At 45.7% G+C, this 19,191-nt stretch overlaps 1 protein-coding gene across 2 annotated transcripts in view; it reads left to right on the top strand.

Moving 5' to 3' along the window:
- The first annotated feature begins 945 nt into the window (after window positions 1-945).
- Window positions 946-19,191, top strand: part of B3GLCT (beta 3-glucosyltransferase) — a 116,274-nt gene continuing 98,028 nt past the window's right edge. Inside the window, exons 1-2 of one of the 2 annotated variants that reach the window (XM_032314592.1) lie at window positions 946-1,290; window positions 15,494-15,543. In XM_032314592.1, the coding sequence (XP_032170483.1) occupies window positions 1,218-1,290; window positions 15,494-15,543 (123 nt within the window). In that variant the 5' untranslated portion in view covers window positions 946-1,217. The remainder of the gene's footprint in view (window positions 1,291-15,493; window positions 15,544-19,191) is intronic. The other variant, XR_004279111.1, reaches the window with a different exon arrangement.

The following is a 19,191-nucleotide window of genomic DNA, read 5'->3' as shown; positions in this document are numbered from 1 at the left end:
CTGGCCTTCGTTTCACATTTAGCAAGTCAGTGAACATTGCACATCCACGTGGAAGACACTGGTGTTGGTACGTGCTTAGCACAATCCCAGGCACAGAGTAGGCACCCAGAAAACATGAAGTATGAATGAGAACAAGGACACAGCCTTCACGAGGTCATGGTCTAATCTCAGGTAAGTGATGGGCACTTGGTCCCATTTACCTTCTAAGAGAGAGACATGAGTCAAGGCTTTGGCGGAGGCAGGAAGCACTGAAGAACCATTAGAAGGTACTGCTTTTCCCTTCTGCCCACCACATAATATAGTGGAGCCAGCCCTCTGCCAGGGCTACCACATCTCCTGGCTGGGAAGGGAGCCCCTGGGCAGTCCCATGGGGACAAAAGGGACTCTCCACATGAGGTCACTCGACTTCTCTGTATTCCAATTTAATTAATTTTTATGGGACGTTTTGAATAAAACACAACCCCCCTCTTCCATTATGGTGAACACTTAAAATCACATTTATACGAAATTACATTTACGCTAACTTCTATTGAAAGCCAAATTCCAGGCTTAAGCTATTGGCCAAATCCCATTAAAAAAAGAGGATATTAAGTAAATTAGTTGAGCTGATTAAAAACACCTTCATCAACGTAGAACACGGGTGCCAACAATATTAAGAGTTGAATTATTGATTTCTTTTTAAATAGCAGATGGTACATTAGGAGGGAGGAAAAGCGACTCGGCTTCCTGTCTCCTCCCCCCCCCCATCCCTTTCTTTGGGAGTAAGGAGGGGACCCACTGATCGACTCCAGGAGAGCCGGGAAAGGGAGGTGAAGGAGTAAGGTGGGAGGACAGGAAGGTAGAAGATGGGGCCTAGGTAAGGGAGAAGGAAAAACAGGAATGGAGAATAATGACCGCAGGGAGCGGGGAGCCACAAGCCTGGAAGAGGGTCGCTGTCCTAGTGAAGGTGCAGTCATCCCTACCCTCGCCCGGCGGCGGGACCCCAAGGCACGGCTGCGAGCCAGGCGGGCGCTGGAACTGGCACGAGGACGCTCCCGAAGTCGGCCGCCAGAGGGCGCGGCCGGAGCCGGCGCGGCGGAGCCGGAGGAGGGAGGAGGGGAGCCGGCGGAGAAGGGTCAGCCGCGGCGGCACGGGCGACAGCGGCAGCCGCGCAGCTCGGCTCCCCGCGCGTCTCCCGTCCCCGCGCCCCGCTAGGGCGCGCAGCTCCCGCCGCCGGGATGCTGCCGCCCGCTCGCCGCGGCCGCCGCCTCGCGCTCCCGGCACTGCTCTCGCTCCTCACCTGCTCACTGGGTAAGTAGAGGGCGGCCCGGGCGCGCACGGGAGAGGCGTGGGCTTCTCGGGCGCTGCCGCCCGCGTCCCGCGTCCGCGCGCCGAAGGGGGTGCCGGGCGGCCCAGCCCTGCCCCGCGGGCGCCCGTGTCCCGCCGTCCCGTCCCCGCCGCGCCGGCGGCAGCGCCCTCTCGCGGCGTCCGGGTGGGGACCCGGCTCTCCCGGACCCCGGGACGCAGCGCGCCCGGCCCCTTTCGGCTCGCCGGGTCCCGCCGCCGCCCCGGCCCCGCTCGCGTCTGCCCGCCTCCTTCCGCCAGGAGCTGGCGGCCGGCCGAGCCGGGAGGGCGAGGCGCTCACCCCCACAGGAAGCGCTGAGTAAATGTGCAACTGCAAGAAACTTTGAGAGCGGGGAAGCGGCGGCCGCGGTCCCGCCCCCTTGCCTTCCGCCCGCGTCCCGCCTGCCCCGCAAGCCCCACACGCCCCGCGCGGGCGCCACCGACTGGAGGCGGGCGGGCCCGGCGGCCCTCTCGCCCGGCCGGGGCGGCCCTCTCGCCCTGCACCTCCGCGCGGGGCAGCCGGGGGCTAGGGACGGCCCTCCCCGCCCCCCGACCCAGATCCGCGCGCCCTGCAGGGGCTCTCTGCGGGGGTCTTCCGGCCGTGCCCGGGTCTCCAGGGCTGACAAGCCAACTTGGCACCAGCCCTTCTAATCATTCCTAGGTTAGGAAGGGAGGGTCGGGGTGCCCGGCTGGGCCTTCAGTGGGTGCGGTGGTGGCGTGGCAGAGGCGGTGGGGACATTCCCCAGTCTTGGGTCTTTAAGGGGGAAAATTAGAGAACACTTCTGGGAGCAGTGCTTGTCGGGGTTAATGCTGCCTTAATGCCCCTTTCCTTTTTTCTTCCGTTCTCCTCACAGGAGCATTTTCTCCCCTTTATCGTAAAATGATGTGGCAAAGTTAAAAAAAAAAAAAATCGTCCTGATTGACATATATGGTGAGATTTGTTCAAATTTGAAAGGTTGGGGGAAAATGACTCCCTTTTCAGTGTTCTCGGGGTTATTGTCCTCTAACCCGGATTTTGTGCTTGCAGTCTGTTAAAAGGCAGTAATTTCAGATTTTTAGAAATGGCAGAATAGTGCAATTTAGGAAGAGACGTAGCGTTATTGCATATTGCTTTTTGGTAGCCCACTGGAACCTGTACAGCTCGTTTTTATTTGGATTTAAACTCTCCGAATGAGGACGTTATTTGTGTACCCTTCGCTTTTCTATAGGTGCTTAGTAAGTGTGGGAAAATCGAGGGAGATTAATTGTTAATTAATTGTTCACATGCATGATTAAGTAAGCAACAATGTAATTAAAAATGTTGGGACACCTTGGGCACAGAGAGCTATAATTGACGGTGGGGAGCAACCGAACGTGGAGATCGGCTTTAGTGGAAGAAAGAATGCATGGCCGGGAGGGGGGCAGCCCAGGGAGAAGGGGAGGTTGGAGGGGTGGGAATTTGACTAGGTGACTCTTGGCTACATCAGTTGGCTTGCTGCCTGGAAGTTTTGCACCTAACCAAATAGGGTGGGTGGTAGCTGAAATTGGCATTCTATTTATAGCACTGCACTTTATAATGGTGTACTGGGGATATAATATTTGTACATAATATATTCAATGTAGGGGCTGGAATACATTTGTATTGCTGTGTGTCTATTTTTTACTGCACTTAAGGGAATATCTGTACTGTCCAAACTTGATAACACATTAAAGGACAGTCAGAATGAAGCAAAATGTCAACACATTTTTAGAGATGTCTATTAACATTGTGAAATTGTCAGATAAGCACAATAAATAAGACCTAAAACCTATTAAAAGGTCCCTGTGAGACATTTGGCTTTGTGAACTGGCTTTCATGGGTTGGTACAGACAAGAAGCCGTATTCTTCGAGGTCTGAAGTAAATCATGAGCTTGGTTTCTTGAGCTCTGCTTTGGTGGTGTTGGGGGAGCACCCAGATGCAGAAAGATGTGGTACCCAACCTATAGATCTCTAAACCAGGGCTCTTGGATCTTGCTAAAACGGAGATTATGTTAGGAATTTTGAGGCATGTGAACAATCCTGATTGCTTAAAAATACTCTAAATATTCCCTCGTTAGTTTGGCCTGGGTATATATATAGTTTAGTTTTCCCACAAACTATAGCATATTCTCTCGAGTTGTTAGAGAAAAGTCAATATAGAAAATTTATTTTAAACCCATATGATTATACAGACCAAATTCACTGCAACTTCAGTTCTAGAGTCCAGTGCCAGTTCTAGAATCAGATTTATTCACACCTCTATGTCAGCTCCTAGTGGGTCTGAGCTCAGTTTTCTCATATAAAACAGGAGACATAGACTAGATAAAATACCAGAACTTTGCCATTTCTTACAGTTTTAATGTAATGAGTCTGTTGTGGCAGAGACTGCTATCTGCTACTCAGTTACCCTTCCTCAGTAGTTCCTTCCTTTCCTGACTAAAAAACCTCTTAGATAATCAGGAATGAGGGCACCTGGGTGGCTCAGTCCTTAAGCATCTGCCTTCTGCTCAGGTCATGATCCCGGGGTCCTGAGAGCAGGCCCTGCACTGGGCCCCTGCTTAGTGGGAAGCCTGCTTTTCCTCCTCTCACTCCCCTTGCTTGTGTTCCTTCTCTCACTGTGTCTCTCTCTGTCAAACAAATAAATAAAATCTTAAAAAAAAAAAAAAAGATAATCAGAAATGTTGGGTGACTGTATTTGGAGATAGGACCTCCAAGGAGATAATGCAGGGTAAATGAGGTTGTAAGGGTGGGGCCGTAGTCCAGCGGGACTGTGTCCTTGTCCTTCTCTGAGGGGGAAGAGACACCAGGGATGCACTCAAACAGAGAAAAGGCCATTGGAAGACACAGTGAGAAGACTTTTCTACTTGCAAGCTAACGAGAGAGGTCTTAGCAGAAACCAACCCTGTTGGCACCTTAATCTTGGACTTCTAGTTTCCAGAGTTGTGAGGAATAAATTTCCATTTGTCTACGGTTGTTGTTAAGGCGGCCCTAGCTGACTAATAATACAGGGAGCGAGGGGAAGGATGGAGGAATCTCATGGTGGTAGTGGCAGCAGCGGTGTGTCCAGGGAAAAGAAGTTTCTCAGTGGCCCTTGCAAGCAGGGACAGCCACTGAATTACCTGTAGTGATTTTTGGGTGGGTCTCTTTGTGAAGCTTGTTAAAGGTAGCTGACCCAGTTGGGATGCATGCTTTTTGTTATTCTTTGTTTGTTTGCTTGTCTTTGTTTCATCTTCCTTCCCATTGTGTAAATCTGATGGATGGAGACATGGTGGTCATCTTGTGACCATGAGGTGACCTTGAAGACAGAAGCCAGTAGTAAGGATCGTGGGGCAGAAAGTGCCTGCCTGGGTGCCTGAAGGATGTGGAGCACCACGCCAGCCCTGGGTCCCTTTTTCCACACTTGTATTGCAGGAGATTAAAAATAAACCTCAGTCTTGTTTAAACCTCAGTTGAGTTTTCTGTTACGTGCAGCAGCCAACCTAATCCTAACTGATACATCTGTGAAGAAGCTCATTTAAACCAATGGTAAAATAATAAGATGCTAACTTTTATCTTTCTTTCTTTCTTTCTTTTTTTTAATTCCTGAAATAGGAATTTCTGATAAATACAGCTTTTTTAAAATATAGATTTTATTTATTTATTTGACAGACAGAGATCACAGGTAGGCAGAGAGGCAGGCAGAGAGGAAATAGGCTCCCCACTGAGCAGAGAGCCCAATGCGGCGGGGCTCAATCCCAGGACCCTGGGATCATGACCTGAGCCAAAGGCAGAGGCTTTAACCCACTGAGCCACCCAGGTGCCCCTAACTTTTATCTTTCTTATCCCTGTTTCTACTCTGTATGTGTCAGGATTGAATTTGTTAGCATCCACCAAAATTAGGCTTGATTTTTTTTTATTCTGGTCCAGTTCTCGCTCAGATTCTTTTTACTGCAGTGAGTTAGACTTTTTAGGACACAAAGAGTCAGACCTGATCCCAGGTTATTGTGTGTGTGTGTGTGTTGTGTGTGTGTGTGTTTTAATTCTCGATTTTTAAACCCTCCTTTTATTTCTTAAGCAGCTATGACTGATAGAGAGTTTACCTGTCTGGATGAGTTCTTGTCCAGGTAGTCTGGGGTTTCCAAGTAGACGTGGTTTTCTTGGTTATGGATTTGACTCAAAGGAGTTTGTCTGTAGCCAAGAGTCAAGCTGTTTACCGGGGGCAGGTAAGGAGAGGGGGAAAAGAGCATCTGTTTCAGGTGGGATGGTGGGTGGTGGGCGTCGGGGAGGGAGGAACTATCCTGACCCTTTTGTTAGCTTGTTCTGAGGCAAGCATTGTGGGCCTAGTAGTTGAGTAAGTCCTAATACTGACTTCATTTGGACCACTAAGAGGCAGGTTTTTTTATTTTGTTTTTTGCTTTTCATTAGAAACATAAATCAGGGTGTTTCTAGGCACAAAGGGATTATGGGCGATTCGCAAATGTTATTATGTGTTGCCTCTTGTAGCATTATGGACAATCCATCTTTGGCGTTGCCAGATTCTTGGTAAAGAATAGTATATAGGAGTGTTAATTCTATCTTTTCCAACACAAAGGAAAGTTTAGCGAGTGTTGGGGGTTCATCAGATCTATTATTGATTGAGAGTCTCCCTTAATTCCATGTTTCAAAGCTTTATTCACTAAGCCACTCCCTAGAGGAACCCAATTCAGTGTAGGCGCTGATTTGCACTCCTAGAAAATGTTAACAGTTCAAAAATAGTATTAAAAGAAAGAACTGTACTTGGAATTTTTTTTTCATTTATTCTGACTGTTGAGTATCTACATGTATCAGGCACTGGGGATCTTGCAGGAAGACGACAGATCGAATCTGGCTTTCCCCTGGTGGAGCAGGCAGTCTCCAAGGGGAAGGTGACATTAAACACTAAACAAAACAAATCGCATTGTGCTCAGTGCCCTGGCAGGGGAGTCCGGGTGCTGGGAGAATGCCAGGCAGGGAAATGGAGGGCTTTAGCCTGGAGTCTGGAGTAGTGGTTCTCAATAGGGGGCGTTCTTGCCCCTCATGGAGAATTTGTCAATGGCTAGGGACTTTTTGTTTGTGGTGGGGAGGGCTACTGGCATCCAGAGCTGGGGCTCTGAGGGACATCCTACCACGTGCAGGACAATCTCACTCTCCAAAGAATCTGTGATCTGATCTATTGTTGATAGTGCTGGGTGCCGGGTTAAGAAACCTTGGAATAGGGAGTCAAGGAAGACTTCTTGGAGGAGGAGACATCAGAACTCAGACCCGAAGGGCAGTTAAGTGGAAGAAGGGGACATGCCCAGGAGGGGAAAGAGCTTGGTGCTGGAGGAACACAACCGAGAAAGGACAGGACTGGAGAGATTCAGAGAGGGGCTGGGAAGTTCAGTGGGGGTCAGGCAATGCAGGTCTTAGGGAGGAAGGTGAGGATTTTGGGCTTTGTTCTTAGAGCAGTGGGAAGTAGCTGAGGGGCTGCAGTGGGAGAGTGACATGGTTTAACCTCCCATTGTAAGGAACTCGCTGATGTTGTCCCGTGGAACAGAGATTAGAGGTGACTGGTGAGGACTTGTGGGACCAGCGAGGAGGCTGCCGGAATCAACTACGTGAGAGATGATGAAGGCAGCTGATGGGAGCAGTGGGCTGAGAGGAAGGAGGGGGTCAAAGATGAGTCAGGTTTCTGTCATAAGCTGTGGGTGGGTACCAGAGCTGTTTACTGATACAGGCACTAATGGAGAAGGACCAGATTTTAACTTTTTTTTTTTTTATTGTAGTTAAATAATATAAAGTTTCTTTTAACCATTCTGTGGCATTAAGTACCCAGACATTTTTCTAAAATTTACTTTTAATTTTAGAGCGAGGTGAAGATGAGGAGTTCACTTTGGACAAATTGAGTTTGGGGAACGTGAGATGTTCAGGTGGGTGTCATGTGGGCAGTTGGATTTGTGGGTCTGGAACTCAGAGGAGAGATTGCAGAGAGATTTGGAGGGCAATTTGAGTAGATTTTTTTCTTTCTTTTTTTAAAGAGGAGAGAGTCTTAATTGGCAAAATAAATCCATTTAAACTTTCATTCAAAATATATGGGTATCCAAGATTTGGTAGAAGCTGGGACAGAAAATCATCTTTATCTGTGTGATGTAAAGCTGTAGGCTTATACCAAAAAATGAGAAAAGGTATCCTCAAATAAGATTAGAATGTATCTCAGTTGTAACAATGCCATCTTCACCTAGGGATATGACTTATTTTCACTACTGAAAGAATATTTTATGGTCTGAAAAGGTGATATGCTTTAGTTTACATCATTGCTTGCTGAAAGAAGCTGTAGGAAGCCGAAGGCTCTTTCCATATCGTGCTGAATTTATCTTTTCTGGATCCTTGAGGGTGGATATACTGGAGCTTGTTCTTCGTTTATGAGGTGAATGAAGTAAAGGAAGGTAAATGGCCAAGGCCTTTTGGAAAAATCATCCCATTCCTTTCCCTTGAGAGTGTGTTTAGCTGTGCACCCCAGTGTGTCAGACTTCAGCACACAGGGGAATCCCCTCAGTGTCTTGAAGAGTTTCCTTTGTTATGGGGCCCCTTGTTAAAAGGTATATTATGGGTTCCCAGCTTCATATTTTTCTTACAAAAAAAATCTGAGATGAGGCCTCAAGATTTGCATTTTTAGCAGGCCCCAGGTGGGTCATATGTGCTCGCAGGTGCAGGAACCCTGCCTAAGGCCCAGGTAGAAACTGGGACTCTTGCCAGCTGATTTTCTTGCATATCTGTAGAATGTAAAGATGATTGCTGGCTGCTTTGTTTTTAAAATGAAATAAGGAGCTGTTTCTGAGACAGCAAAGCGTGGACTTGAGGCTTGATTTGTCTTGCTCAGATATTTCATCACCTCGGGAAAGGAACCAGAAACTCCAGAATTCAAACAAAGCAGTCTTTCTCTGGTTCCAGCATCCTTTGGAAACAGGCAGGTTTTCAAATGCTGCTGGAGGGGCTGTAGGAGGAGGACCATGAGTCTCAGAAACTGAAGAGTGGGTTGTTTGAGCAAAGGTGTTTGGACAGTTGACAAGTTCCTAACAGCATTAGAACATCTCAGCCTGTGGCTACTGTGGATTCAGTGGTGCTGATGGGGTGGGGAGGGTCTTCTAAAATGACTTTTTATATTGTAGAAATAAGATACCCCCAATTTAAGCAGAGACTGTATAAGTTAACTTGATAGTTAACTGTTCAGTGCTGCTCGTACAATGCAAAGGGATTATATGAAGCGCTGATTTTTTTGGTGGTGAGTTTGTTCTGGAGTGGGCTGTGCAACGGGGGTTTCTTCTGCCCCTTACCTATGACTCAACCTAGGAAACCTGCTTGTGAGGGTGGTGTTTTGAATCTCTCCCCCAAAACTCTGTTTCCCTTGGCATATGGGCTTTCCTATTATTTGTTTAAATGATATAGGAATCAAAGAAGCAAATGATCTTTGTCTTTCTAAAATATAGTTATTTCCCATTTCTTTCTATTTTCTTTCTATTTACTGTCCTTTCTATAAGTAGTTTTACCCTCTGGCACAGAGACTGTATTGGTCCTGGCCAACTCTGTTGCCAAGGGAAGAAAAATCTATATTCCAAACTCCCTTGCCCATTGACTTCTTTGGTAAAACCGAAAAAGTGTTTGAGATGGAGTAAGACCAAACAGGGGTAGGTAGTGAGCGGCTCAAAAGAGGACCGTCATGTCAGTGTGCTCACTGCCACACTTGAGGGGAGGCCAGCTCCCCCCTCCCCAATCTCTATTCCTTCTCTCAGCCGGCTGGTCACCTTGTAAGTGGTGTGGAACCCACGGAGTGGGGCACAGCGGTTCCCTGACCTTAATGTGTCCAGCTTCCTCCCCAGGGCAGCATCTCTTTTCCTGAGTTTGCTCTTTGGCACCTGAGCAAAAGGTTCCAATCATTCCTTTCACAGGCCAGGTACTGTCCTGCTCCTGTATATGCACCAACGTAGCTCATTCTTGTTTAGTTTCCCCCCTTTTACAGGGATGGAGGCAGAGGCTCTGAGAGCCAAAGTCACTGGCCCAGTGTTGCTGAGCTACTAAGTGGCAGAGCCTGGATTTGAAGCCACAAGGTGGGAGTCTAGATTCTGTGCATCCGACCAGCGTGCTGTGCTGGTCCTCCTCGTGGAGCAGGCCGTGGAGGCCAGCTCTCCTGGGCCACACCTCTTTCCGTCGCACTTTGAAGCTTTACAGAGAGAATGCCTTGGAAGAACACCTTATAAACTCCTTAAACAATTGCCTTCTCCCTAGCTTCTCTCTACCTGGAGAGCCCTTCCCTGCTGCTGGATATGTTCCCTTGAATGGCCTCAGCACCTCAGGATGTTGGGACGCAGACCGAGTTTTTCCATGCATTTGCTCCCGCTGGCTTTATTCTCGGGCTTGTGAATGGCACCTCAGTGTGCTCGGCGGCTCCCTCTGCATCCCGGACTCACCTGCGCTCCTTTCCTCTCACCAACCCCTACGGACCCTCCCTTCCCTGCCGTCTCCTGGTAGCACCGGACTCCTGGACTGCAGATTCTGCTGCGTAAATACCTCCAACAGCCCGCTTTTGCTCACCACTCACCACGCTCAGGCACTGCCTCATCCGAATTCTGTCCCTTCTCTCCCATTACCTGGCTCCATTAGCTTCCTAGCTGGCATGTTTGTGCCTTTTGTTTTGTCCCCCCACAGCCCCACCCAACACTACTCTGGAAACCTGTCAAAGGTTTCAACATGGTGCTTGCTTTGATAGAAGCTTTTCATGGCCTTTACAATAAAAGCAGACCTCCTAACACTGAGTCCTTTCATGACATGGCCCTGCTGTCTCCAGTTCCATCTCTAGCCTCAGTCTCTCTCCTCCCCGACACGTGTCCATGTCCCAGACATTCCGTCCCCACAGGTGTCCACGTCACATTCTCTTCCCTCCCCACAGGCATGCAGCTCTAGTTCCTCCCCTCAGGTGTCCGTGCTCTGGGTACACTAAACTATTCAAACTTTGACACAGAAACCTGTTTCCAGGCGTCCTTGCTCTTGTAACTTGAAGTCTCTGCTGCTTGGAATTTGCTTGCTCAAGCACCATGTTGAGTTTAGTCCGAGCAGTGCTTTGCTCTCTGGGAGCCTCCCTTCCCTCTGCTGCCCTGCCTTGGGTGAGAGGGCCTCTGTCTCCACCCCAGGTGCTCCCTCAGGGACTCCCATTAGAGTGACAGCCAGCACAGTGGATGCTTGTGCACTTGGTTGTTGACTGAGGGACTTGTGTCTCACATCAGCTCCTCGGGCAGCTGCTTACTCATGTTCCCCAGCCCCTAGCAGAACTGGTGATGCTGGTGCATATAGCCACTCTGGTTTTCTCCTGCACAAATGAAAATGTAAACTAATACTAATGACAGTAACTGCTACGGCCTAAAGCACATAGCATGTGTCAGGCCCTGTTCTAGAAACATAACACCTGAGAAACCATTTGACCATTGGCCACATGCCAGGGCTGGTTCTGTGCTCTGCCCATGTGGAGTGCCAGGGGCCCTCCATCCCCACTTTGGACGGGGATGCCTCAGGGCGGGCGGCTGGAGCAGCTACCCCATGTGTGCACAGCCCCAGGGACAGTAGATCTGAGGAGGCGGAAGGGAAGGCAGGCTCTGCCCTCTGTCGCTGCGTGGGGGTGCATGCGTTTCTGGTCGCTCTGCCTGCCTGGATGATCTTCAAAGCAGGTAATTGGAACTAAGTCAGTCAGCTGTGGGCTGCACATCCTGGAGTTGAAGGCCTCCTCTGGAGGACTTAGAATTCAACCTGGAAAGCTCCGGGGAGCTGGAGCCACTTGGGGAGGAGCTGTGCTGGGTGAAACGTTTCTCGTAAGTAGGTCACAGGAAAGAAAGGGAAGCCCCACAGGCTCCCTCCCACAGTGTGTCAGAAGAGAAAGTGGGGCAGAGCCTGTGTGAGACCCTGAGAGGTGCCGGGGGCTCAGCTGCAAGCTTTGTCCTGGATCCAGAGCTAGGGACACACGGTTCCATTCCCTGCCTCCCTCCAAGCTCCAGGGTAGGGCCCACGACCACCTAGACACCGCCTAGACCCAGCAAACCATTGCCCCACGAGTGGCTTATGGCAGCATCAGTTGAGCTATGAACACACAGAGCTCCACGCTAAATGCTGTGTCTTATCTCACTTAATCCTGGCAGCACTCCTCTGAGTGGAGTTATTGAGCGTCTCAATGGTTTCTGTTTTTTTTTCTGTGTGTGTGTGTTTAATCTGGTTTCTATGATAGATGTTCCTGGGATAGTCTGGGAGGACAAACCAGGAAAGAGGAGCAAAACAGCACGAGGAACTAGGAGGGACAATCATCTTTCCTGTGGGGGCCCCCGGGGTCCCTTGCTCACTCCCGTGGAACAAGAAAAGATGGTTGATTAGGGTTGCTTAAATGTGTTGCAATTAATTCCTCTCCAGTTTTCTGGCACTCTAGGGCTTAGGCTGGCCTATAAATCTTAGTCCCAGGTTAGTTGTAAAATCTTGATTTATCTCTTAGAATAGGTGTGCTAACACATTAGTTGGCTTGAATTATTTAAATTTATCTCGGAAAGGTCTTATTTCTATTGCCCATCCTGATTTGCACTTTAAATATAGTTCCCTGTAGCAATTCACAGGAATTCATGTTGAAAATAGAAAAGGGAAAATTACTTTTAAACAGCAGTTTGGCATATAAGAGCATGATTTACCTTGGAATAGTTCTCCAACTGCACATTAAGGCCAAGCTTTCAAGAATATTTTTTCCCCACTGAATTTGGAAATTAATATGAAGCCAAACAATAAATAACCAGCCCCAGGTGGCCACTCCCTTTGGCAGAGTTGGGGGACCCTTTCCTCCTTCCTTCTTCCCTCCACCCTGGGCCACGTAGTGGTAAAGTCCCACTGTGTGACAGGTAATTTCTTACCTCACTTGCTGATTTTTCTTACTTTCTCCTCTAATTTTACCATTTCTCCTTCATTTGCACCAACTGTGAAAGCCAGGATCTTGTGGGTAGGAATTTTGTTAAGGGTTCATTATTTTAAGATTGGGTTTATTAGTGGTATAGCATATTCTGTGCCTTCAAAATGCATTTGGTTCCTTGGTGATTTGTTTTATTTAGATTACGGAAACACAAAGGAAAAACCAACTAGTATATTTTTATGTTTAATGAGGATTATCTTGCCATGTGATTTGCTCTTATACCTGAAAGTAACTGATGCATTTCTTCCCTTATTGCTTTATTTGTTTATTTATTTAGTAAGGTTTATGCCCAACGTGGGACTTGAACTCATGACTCCAAGATCAAGAGTCACACGCTGTACTGACTGAGCCAACCAGGCACCTCTTTGTTACTGCTTTAAACATCAGACACTTTATTTCTATCATGGGGGAAAGGAGTTCTTAATTTCACAGCAGAGTGTGATAGGGACAAATGACAGTTTTCTTTCTCTCTGTGTGTGTGTGTGTGTGTGTGTGTGTGTGTGTGTTTTAAAGGGTATTTTAAATCTAGGCCTTTGTGGTTTTGGAGGAAACTAAAATCTAGTTTACTCTCGCTTCAGTTAAGCTTTGCCTGAATAGAGGTATGCTGTCTTGATTATGACAAGAAGAGTTTGTGGAATTCACTTGATTTATTAGGAATGTCTTCCCTCCATGTGATTCCTACATGAAACATTATGAAATGACATTAGCTGCTTACTTATGAAAGGTGACATGTTAGTAACTTGCAGAACCCATGCCAAATAAAGACCTGTTTTCTTTAGTATTGAGTCTGCCTTTGAAAGGGCTTTTGTATTGACATACTCTTCCTTTTACATAGCCATCTGGCCTGCCAAAAAAGTGAGGGAAGACTAAATCCTGGTTATTAGATGATGAGTCACTGAACGTGTTAAACTGAGAAGGTTTTGTTTTTTTTTTTTAAATCTTGACAAAAGAGGGAATTTTAGCCCAGAAAGCTTTAATGGTCTGTGTTTGGAATTAAGAATTGATGGAGTCAGCAGAGACGGATTTTGGACTCAGAGTCATGTCTTAGATTGACCACAGTTGTCATATCCTGCAAGTTGTTTGAATGTTCTGTTTTGTGGAATTCTGTGGTGCTGAGTGATACTAACGTGTTGTGACTTCCCTACTAATGCTCATTAGTAATTCTATTTTTGGTATCTTCTTGAGGGTTTTAAAAAGTGTGCCTGCTAGTTTGGAGGTAAATCAAATATGACAAAACCAAAGAATCAAATACCCAGAAGCAGAATTTAAAATGCTGTTTGGGGTTAAATCTTTCCTCTCTTCTTAGAATTTAATGAATGATTTGGGCTTTGTGGTTGCCTTCTTTTGTGTGTGTGTGTGTGTGTGTGTGTGTGTGTGTGTAAAATGAGAAAGTAGAGCAGATCTTACTGAGAATAAATTGTTGTTGGGAGGACACACTAAATTTCTTCAATTTGCTTGGTGGATTGTACCTTGTGGAAGGAGCAGACAGCCTGTAAATGATGGGATCCCAGTGCCATTGTAAAGACTTATATTGATTGAATAATTGATTTATGAATATTTATTGACCTTATTCTGTGTGCTGGCTGTGTTCTAGGTGTGGGGCAGGCAGTCAAAACCACATTCCTGGGCGCCTGGGTGGCTCAGTGGTTGAGCCTTCGGCTCAAGTCATGATCTCAGGGTCCTGGGATCGAGCCCCACATGAGGCTCTCTGCTCAGCAGGGAGCCTGTCTCCCCCTCTCTCTCTGCCTGCCTCTCTGCCTACTTGTGATCCCTGTCTCTGTCAAATAAACAAATAAAATCTTAAAAAAAAAAAACACATTTCTGCCTTCATGGAGCTTGTAATAAACTAATATTTAAGACAAGCAATAAAGAAATATAAATATGTATTATGGTGGTGAGTGCTCTGGAGAAAAAGAGTGAAGAAGGTAAGGAGGGGTGGAGTTGGGGATCATGATTTCCAGGAGGTGGTCTCAGGGAGGCCTCCTGTAACATCTGCTGCTGTCCACATTCCACACATAGAGGTTCATTTAGGTCACGTTTTCTATTTCCCCCTGCCTTTTGAAATGTCATCCTGGAAATGGAAATGATTAAAGGACGTCAGTCATTTGCATCTTCGTGTGAATGTTTTCCATCATTTCCTTTGAGCACATGTTAATGGAGAGAGAACTGGAGGCAGTGGATGTCTGGGGGTGGGGGTGGGTCTGGGGGTGGAGGTGCGTTTGGAGGGGTCCGAATGGAGGAAGCTGTGTGCTGCTTCTCAGGAGGGTCTCCTCCGTTTTCCCGGGAGACCTACCACTTGTGCTACAATATTACTCCGCCCAGTCGGCGTCCAACACTTTTCATGCGTGACTGGTCTATGCCGTTGCCCATTTTCTCCTGGGGACGTTAACTAGAGAAAGCAAACTCGATGAGGTGCTTTTCTCTTAGCTCCTCAGGAGAAATGCACCATCAAGTTAAAGTACATTATTTTTTCGTCTGGTTAACCTTCCTGACTGTGGTGTTTATTATTTTGCTTTGTATTTTCAAAGTCTTCCTGTCATGTTCTTGTTAGTGTTATTATTATTATTTTAAATGTAGAGACTAGGTGTGTCTGGAGGGATATCTTTATCCATTTCTGGGCTCCAACTCAAAACCTGAAATCCTTCTAAATAGGGAGTGATTTGAATTCCCTTCCCCCTCCCGGCCCCATTGCATGAGTGGGCTCTGTGCAGTCACCCATTGTCTGCACCACACTTCTAACCTGGCAGCCCCTGAGAATGAAAGCTTGCCCCAGATTCAGCTCCGGTGCCTGCCAGGCTCTGCAGTGATTGTGTGAGTAGGAATCTGTACCGCTTCCCCTAGATTCTTAGAAATTCCCCTTCGCTTTAGAAGGCACCAGAATCAAGCTTGCTGAGAAGGTGTATTTTGTACGCATCTCTTTTTTGTAGTTTATATCCAGAGACACAAATGGTATACAGATTCTAATTTCTTTGATGTAATATTCCTTTCACTTGGTAGGCTAAGCACATTAGCTTCCCACCGATGAATAATTTCAGGTCCGGAGATGAAGGTGGCCCGCAGGGTGGGCTTGTAGCAGTGCAGCTGCTTTTAAAAATGAGCAAAATATGCTTTATTAAAGAACCCTATTTTTCTCATTTTAAGCACAACTGTTGAATGTGAGAATGAATCTTAATTGATAATTTAATGGAAAAATGTTTTCTTTTTTCCAGCTTTTGCTTTGGTTTCTGAAGATATAAAGAAAGAGGTCAAGCAATCTAAGGTACTATTCTCGTGATCAAATCTATTCTTCCTGTCTGAGGGTCATTTGTATTTTCTTTAATGGGAGCTGTAATGATTTTGTCTTTCAACAGTTATCAGTTTTTTTTTTTTTAAATGGATTAATGAAATGTTGGTCAACATAGATTTTTAATCCCTAGTGGCAAGCTACACATAAGCTTAAAGTCCTTTAATAATGGTTTAAGCAGACCAAGTAGGTTTCAAATTTCATTTTAAGAAAAAGTATTTTGAAATGGAGTTATTCATTTTAGAAGTCTTGCTTGGAGACCGTAGTTTTGTCTAGTCTGACCACATCTAAACTTGGGCTTCATTTTCCCAGTCTGAGAACAGAGTCTTATGCTATGTCCCTGGGGTCACAAGAGCCTGACTATCCCTCTCCCTGAAGGTGGCACTATGTGAGTCCCCAAGGGTGACTGCCAGGCTCTTTGCATGGTCGGACCCAGGAACCGAGACCTGGGGGACCAATGAATACAGGACAACTCTTATCCAAATCACAGAGCTGCTGCTTTTTTTCATCATCAATTGCATTCAGGAACTTTGCTTAAAGTTTACCATATAGGCTTTGCATTAGATGAATTTAGCAGATGAGAAAGAGAAACATTTTTTTTTTAAAAGAGAAACCATATCTTAAAAATATAAATTGTCTTTATCATATTAGTTAAGGCTCAGTTGACTTGATTTTTTATCCCACAATTAGTGTAAAAGCATTTTTAAAAAGGTTGTTTCTTTTGTCAACAGAGTATTATCTGTTCTAACTGTGCTATGCGTTTCCTATACAGGAATAATAATGATTTCCTTTGGTTTTAAGATCCTTTATGGTTATGGTTAATAAAATATTTTCAGACATTTAATTAACTTGATCTTCTCAATGATCCTGTTATTACTAAGCAAAACAGATATTCCCATGTATAAGCATACCTTGGGGATAGTGTGGTTTTGATTCCAGACTGCGGCAATTAAGTGAAAACCATAAGAAGGTGAATACTGCATTAAAGCGAGTCAAATGAATTTTTTTTTTTTTTGGTTTTTAGTGCATAACCAAAGTTGTGTTTACACTGTATTGTTGTCTGTTAAGTGTGTAATAGCATTATGTTTAAAACATATACCTGAATTTAAAAGTACTTTACTGCTAAAAAAAAAAAAATGCTGCCCATCACTTGTGCTTTTAGCAAGTTGTAGTCTTTTTGCTGGTAGAGGGTCTTGCCTCACTGACTGATCAGGGTGGTGGTTGCTGAATGCTGGGGTGGCTGTGGCAATTTCTTAAAATAAGATAACAATAAAGTTTGCCCCATTGGTTGACTCTTCCTTTCATGAATGATTTCTCTGTAGTGGCTGATGCTGTTTGATAGCATTTTACCCAGAGTAGAACTTCTTTCAAAACTGGAGTCAGTCTTCTCAAACCCTGCTGTTGCTTTATCTACCAAGTTGATGTAATATTCTAAGTCCATTGTAGTCATTTCAACAATCTTCACAGTATCTCCACCAGGAGTAGTTTCCATCTCAAGAAACTACTTTCTTTACTTATCTATGAGGAGCAGCTCCTTATCTGTTCAAGTTTGATCATGAGGTGGACCCATATTCAGGCTCCATTTCTTTCTTTCTTTTTTTTTTTTTTTAAATTGAAGTAGAGTTGACATACAATGATACATTAGTTTTAAGCGTACAACATTGTGATTAGGCAAGTCTATAATTCTGCTATGTTCCCCACAAATGTAGCTCCCCTCTGTCACCATACAACACTATTACAACACCATTGACTGTACTCCTTGTGTGGGACATTTCATCCCCATGACTTATTCATTCCATAGCTGGAAACCTATACCTCTCTACCCCCTTCATCTGTTTTGCCCATACCACCATCCCCGTACCCCCAGTTCTATTTCTAGTTCTAGTCCTCTTGCTGTTTCCACCACAAATGCAGTTAGTCACTGCCACTGCTGAAGTCTTAAATCTTTCAAAGTAATCCATGAGGGTTGGAATCAACTTCTTTCAAACTCCTGTGAATGTGGATATTTTGACCTCTTCCCATGAGTCATGAATGTTCTCAATGGTATAGTAGAATAGTGAATCCTTTCCAGAAGGTTTTCAACTTTCTTTGCCTGGATCCATCAGAGAATCACCATGAGATCATTCATCTCATGAAACATGTTTCTTTTTCTTTATTTATTTTGAGTTTTCAAGAATTTTAATTCCAGTGTAGTTAATATATAGTATTACATTGTTTCAGGTATACAATGTAGCAGTTCAGCAATTCCATATATTACTCAGTGCTCAGTGTACTTTTTTCTTTCTTTCTTTCTTTCTTTTTTAATATTTTATTTGAGAGGGAGAGAGAGCATGAGCTGGGGAGAAGCAGAGGGAGAAGCAGACTCCCTACTGAGCAGGGAGCCTGATGCAGGACTCGATCCCAGGACCCTGGGGTTATGACCTGAGCTGAAGGCTGACTCTTAACCGACTGAGCCACCCAGGCACTCAGTTTAGCATAATTCTTAAGGGCCCTAGGATTTTTGGAACGGTCTAGTTAGCATTGGTCACCAGCTGTGTTATCCCCCTAACGTGAGAGTCAGCCTGTCCTCTGAAGCTGTGAAGCCAGGTATTGACTTCTCCTCTCTAGCTCTGAAAGTCCTCGATGGCATCTTCCAGTAGAAGGCTGTCTTGTCTACACGAGAAACCTGCTGTGGTGTGTAGCCGCCTTTCATCATTATCGTAGCTGGACCTTCTGGGAGAACTTGCCGCAGCTTCTCCCCCAGCCCTTGCTGCTGCACCTTGTACTTTCTGTTACGGAGCTGGTTCTTTCCTTCAACCTCATGGACCAGCCTCTGCAGCTTCAGACTTTTCTCTGCAGCTTCCTCACCTCTCTCAGCCCTCCCAGAATCACAGAGACCTAGGGCCTTGCTCAGGCTCGGGCTTTGGCTTAAAGGAATGCTGGGGCTGGTTTGATCTCCCCAGACCACTTGAACTTTTTCCGTATCAGCAGAAAGGCTGTTTCGCTTTCTTATTTTTGTGTTCACTGAAGCGGCACTTTTAATTTCCTCTAAAAACTTTTTCTTCACATTCACAACTTGGCTAATGTTTGGTGCAAGAGACCTAACTTTCAGCCTATCTAAGCTTTCAACATGCCTTCCTCGCTAAGCTTAACCGTTTTTAGTTTTTGATTTAAAGTGAGAGATGTGCAACTCTTGCTTTTACTTGAACACTTAGAGGCCACTGTAGGGTTACTAATTGACCTAATTTCAGTATTGTTGTGTCTTGGAATAGGGAGCCCAGAGAAGAGGGAGAGAGATGGGGGAACAGCCTGTTAGTGGAACAGTCAGAACACAGACACCTTTGTCATTGAAGTTTACCATCTTTTATGGGTGCAGCTCGTGGCACCCCAGAGCAATTACAATAGTGACATCAAAGATCACTGATTACAGATCATCATAACAAATGTAATCATAATGAAAAAATTTGAAATATTGTGAGAATCACCAAAATGTGACACAGAGACACAAAGTGAGCAAATGCTGTTGGAGGAAAAGGCACGGATAGACTTGCTGAATGCAGGGTTGTCACAGACCTTCGATAAGTAAAAAACACGGTATCTGCAAAGCATGATAAAGCAAAGCACAATAAAACGAGGCATGCCTGT

The sequence above is a fragment of the Mustela erminea genome, chromosome 15 (assembly GCF_009829155.1).
Source record: "Mustela erminea isolate mMusErm1 chromosome 15, mMusErm1.Pri, whole genome shotgun sequence".
Classification (NCBI taxonomy): Eukaryota; Metazoa; Chordata; class Mammalia; order Carnivora; family Mustelidae; genus Mustela; species Mustela erminea.
This window is presented reverse-complemented; position numbering and strand designations above follow the sequence as displayed.